Source organism: Trichinella spiralis, assembly GCF_000181795.1.
Source record: "Trichinella spiralis strain ISS 195 chromosome Unknown Scfld4, whole genome shotgun sequence".
NCBI lineage: Eukaryota > Metazoa > Nematoda > Enoplea > Trichinellida > Trichinellidae > Trichinella > Trichinella spiralis.
The window spans coordinates 7,767,241-7,771,734 of record NW_003526943.1 but is presented as its reverse complement, the minus strand read 5'-3'; the positions used below and the strand labels follow the sequence as shown (position 1 = coordinate 7,771,734).

Genomic DNA, 4,494 nt, shown 5'->3' with positions numbered 1-4,494 from the left:
TGGAAAATATGAATATGAGAGGAGACGTTTCCGGCTATCGTTGTGCTTGTAATCCTGACTGTACGCTGAAAATGTTCAGCGGCATTGATCTCTACAGTGACATGTATCAAAATATCTGTGCATTTTCAACTGGATATGAAGCGTATTTTTTTTATTTTTTAAATAATTTTAACGATAATAGCAATTTATTGTAGAATAGATAGAATGCTCAAAGGTGGCATCTACTCGAGCGAGTTGACAGAATTGGTTGGTCCGGTTGGTAGTGGAAAGACGCAGGTTTTATACTGTCATTAAATTCATTATATGAAATTCATTCAAAATATAAAATTTCAAATGTTCTGTTTGAAGTTTTGCTTAACTTTTGTCGCCAATCTGGTGAAGCAAACAGGCGGTCACGTACTGTTTATCGATACAACGGGCGGATTTTCAGGTGTACGCTTGGCTGAAATTTTGTTATCACGTACATCATCTTCAGAAATTCAGGTATATTTTCAGTTGCATGGTTTTTTTTTGTTTTTTTATGCATATACGATTTGATTGCAGCATGCTTTCAGATTATTCATGAGTTACTGAGTAAAGTTGTTGTAGAATTTGCAGTTTCCCATGATGATTTAAATAGAATTTTAGAAGGTGTTGAGCAGGTAATTGAACTTTTATTGAAGAACATTTATTTATGATGAAGCTGAAATTTTCTGCAGAATGCAGAAGGAATTTTAACAAAGCTCAAAGTAATAGTGGTGGATCACGTTGGAACGATTTTATCGCCCACTGTTTTTGGAGAAGGGGAAATGGGTATGCTATGGCATTATTTTCAGATATTAAATATATTATTGTCGACAAAACCAGTTAGTAAGCATTTTCAAAACTTAAAATTCACTGAACGAATGAAAATGATGATAAATAATATTAAAATGTTTGAACATAAATAAGGTGCAATGCTTTATTGAATGGGAATGATATTTCAAATCGATTATTATTACATATAAATTAAAGAAATTAATTGAAAATTATAAAATAGAATCATTTATAATATTTATTGAGATTTTTTTGATTCCTTTATTACAATGTAATGTTATAAAGAGAGTTTCAAATATTAAATGTAACTGTTAAATATGAGAAATACAAATTATAACGAATGATTAGCAAGTTGCCTTTTTTGAAGATTTACCTTTTTATCGATTGATTTGATTTAATTTATTAGTAAATGTTCAGGAATACAGAAGACGATGAAAACGTGTTTGAGATTGCGAAATTTGGCAAAAGATTTTAATTTGGCTGTGCTTGTGGTGAATTCAGCCGTTGAATTGGACGACGGTGAAATACGCCCAATGCTTGGACAGTGGTGGGCAGCGATGCCAGATACGCGTCTGCTTTTTAGAACCTTAGATTTCAATTTCTACAGCGTAACTTTGATAAAAAGTTGCAAGTTGGTAGGTTAATTCTTTTACATATATATATATTTGTATTTTCAATTTTTTAAAAATTGTTTCATATTATTTTAAGAGTATCGGTGAGGCGGTATCCTTCAGTTGTGGTCTCGAAGGTGTAAAATGCCCTGAATCTGCTCAGTGAAAATATATTATCTGTGATTTATACGCTTTTTTCATTTCAAAAGCAGTTAATGCTCATTTTTATTTAACTGAATATTCATTTTAATATAATTATGTAACTGCTTGAAATTTTGATTATTATATTTTTTGAATTCCCATGTTCTTTTAAGTTACTAAAAGCAGTGCGCGTGGGTTTTTAACCAATGAAAGTGAAACAAATATTGAAAAGATCGTTTATATAATGTGCATTTTCTCAATAAAGGATCCAGTGCATTCGTTATGCTTTATCAGTGCTTGCAGAAAATGGGTAGATTTATTCAATTTCAATTATAAGGCGTAACAAATTTGCTTCCTTCATATAACAAACGATTAATATTTTTAACTTAAAATGTTATCGTTTCTGATCTTCAAGTGCAAATTAAATCATACAGTTATTTTATTGTCAGTATAAAAAATAAAATGCAAATATTTAGCAGTGCTTAAATCTCATGGCGTTTATTTTTTACTGTAAAATTATTTACTGATTTATTTCTCTGCCGCTTAGCATGGATTTGCGGAAGTTCAGTAGATTTAAATTCACGAATACGATTCTGACAACTGTAGAAGATACTATAATTTTTAATTAGAAGTTATTAATAATTGATATTTGATTAATTAATATTTTATTAAATTTACTTCATAGCAACTTTTATGCAATTTTTATAAGAAAATTTTTAACTTCCGTTCCAGCTTAACTTAAGCATGTTGTTTTCAACTTAGCTTGATATTAACGTCAGTTCATTTTTTATAAACATATATTGAACGTAAAAATATTTAACTATTCGTTAGATACTATTTAATTTTTTACTTTAAGTTAAAGTCTTTTTTCTATGCATTTTTTCTTTTGGTAACAGTTATTTTATGAAACATTTTATAACTAATGTAATAATTTGCTTATTAATTTAATGTTGAAAACGAATGAAAATAGCAGTAAATTTTTATTACATATGTGTATGAATATAAATTTTAAAAGATATTTAATCATTAATCAAATTTTTGAATAAATAAAATGAAATAAAGCATAAACATTGATTACATTACAAATTCATTTGTAAATCATAGTTTCAAGTTAACGAGAGCTGCATTTTTGAGCACAACATTTAATTGAAACGAATTTTATTGATGCCTTTGTTATATTTGTTAAAATGTTTATCAAACATTCTCACTTTTAGTGAATGTTTGATAAATTTTAACTTTCTGAAATATAAGTAATTTTTAATTAAAGAGAAGTAAAATAAAACAGTGACTGCTTATAGTAAAAGCAAAAAATTTTCAAAGAATTGCATTCATGAAGAATGTTTTGCATTATTATATAATATTCAAAATCCATATTCTTTTATATTGTACTCAGATGGACGGATATAGTATCCAGAAGATTTATTTGGGACCCAGAGGATGGGCATCGTGAGAGTTGCATTAAATTTTTTCAATAGAGGAAAGGGTGGCCGCCCAAGTTGCCCCCTCGCTTATCAACGCTACTGATTGTACTTACTGTTTCTTGCAATGTCGTTTAGCAATAATTAAACTACTAACTTTTATTACCAATCACAGTGAAATTCCTGCTAATTGAAAGTTAATTATCATTTTTAATAATAATCAGTAAATAAATATGATGTAAGCATGCATAAACATATCATATATCAGTTGTGACTGGCATTTTTGCACCAGTGGTAAACAGATTGAATTACTAATTAACAAGTTATATGAAATGCATCTAGAAAGTATGCCTGCAAACATGCAACTTAAACTTCCTTTAATGTGGTTCGCTGTTTTCATAGTAAGTTGTTTATATATAATAAATATATGGATGTTTATAAATGAAATTTTAGTTTGTAACACACATTCAGTTAAAGCATAATTAGCATGCATTAAAAATAAATTTATAAATGCCTGAAGTGTACTTTCTATTCATAATGTGTTACATTGAAAAGCAGGGTGGCAGAGATGCTTGAAAAAAGGAATTAAATGACAATATATTATTAAATTAGTTTGCCACTTTTGTACAAAACACAAAAATTTTGTTACGTTTTAGGATAAAGTTTAATATCCAATGAAAAAATTTTCTTTTATTGTGAGAGTTATTAAAAACCAATTCTCATTAAGAAATTTATTCCAATTAGAAGCATTTTATTTTTTCTGCTCATTTTCATTTGACACTTCGTTCCTCATTAAAGCTCTCATTTGATTGACAGTACATGCTCTTTTGGGCAGAACGATGCAGCTGTATGATTGTTAGCATTGCATCAAGTCATTGTCCAGATGGCTTTGCCAATAAATCATAAATATTTTGAAGGAAATGCACCAAGGGCGTGTACGCCCCTTTAACACTAAATACAGTTTTCAAAGAGAACCTACATAATATGCTCATGTTGATCAGATTTTTGATTTTATCAATTGAATTTTCAATATATTAGCTGTTCAATTGATTTGTTTTTTCTGTTGTAGCAAAATCTGCTAAATTTGAACGATTTAAATTATAAGAATGAATTCTCAAAAATTTGTAGCACTAATTAATGTATAATATTTAACGAGCTTTATTTAAGATTATGTAGAACGTGCAATTATTTTGTTTTGTATATTATATTTCTAAATAAATAAAGATAAATTAATATTGTTTAATTAAAGTGATCCCTGATTGAGAATTACATAGATGAATCTTAATATTTTATTTAATTTAAGCAATTTAGATTTATCATAAGTATCAACGTTTGCTTATTTGAATTATTTTGCATCCTTTTTATTTTACTAAGGAGAAGTATAAAATATGCTAAGTATAAAATTTAATTTTTGTTTGGTTCTTTTTTATGTTTTATAATTTGTTTTCAAATTAACGATGACGGGTTTATGTAGCAGCATCGTTTGGAATCACAATAAAACGTCACAACATAGAATGTTTTTGAAGTAA

The 4,494-nt window shown here is 27.9% G+C and overlaps 1 protein-coding gene across 1 annotated transcript; it reads left to right on the top strand.

The window, feature by feature from the left end:
* The first annotated feature begins 14 nt into the window (after positions 1 to 14).
* On the top strand, positions 15 to 1,572 carry Tsp_01899 (DNA repair protein RAD51). The gene is given in 8 exon segments (XM_003377662.1): positions 15 to 142; positions 195 to 276; positions 349 to 483; positions 496 to 502; positions 598 to 641; positions 683 to 845; positions 1,213 to 1,403; positions 1,504 to 1,572. 8 exon segments carry the CDS (start codon positions 15 to 17, stop codon positions 1,570 to 1,572), a joined length of 819 nt encoding a protein of 272 aa, XP_003377710.1.
* Positions 1,573 to 4,494: the final 2,922 nt, after the last annotated feature.

Bases quoted from the DNA above. Each gene is read 5' to 3' on its own strand.
- Tsp_01899 (XM_003377662.1), top strand. From the start codon at position 15: ATGAGAGGAGACGTTTCCGGCTATCGTTGTGCTTGTAATCCTGACTGT. The intron at 143-194 runs GTATTTTTTTTA...AATTTATTGTAG, and splicing joins TTTTCAACTGGATATGAAGC to AATAGATAGAATGCTCAAAG. The intron at 642-682 runs GTAATTGAACTT...TTTATGATGAAG, and splicing joins TTTTAGAAGGTGTTGAGCAG to CTGAAATTTTCTGCAGAATG.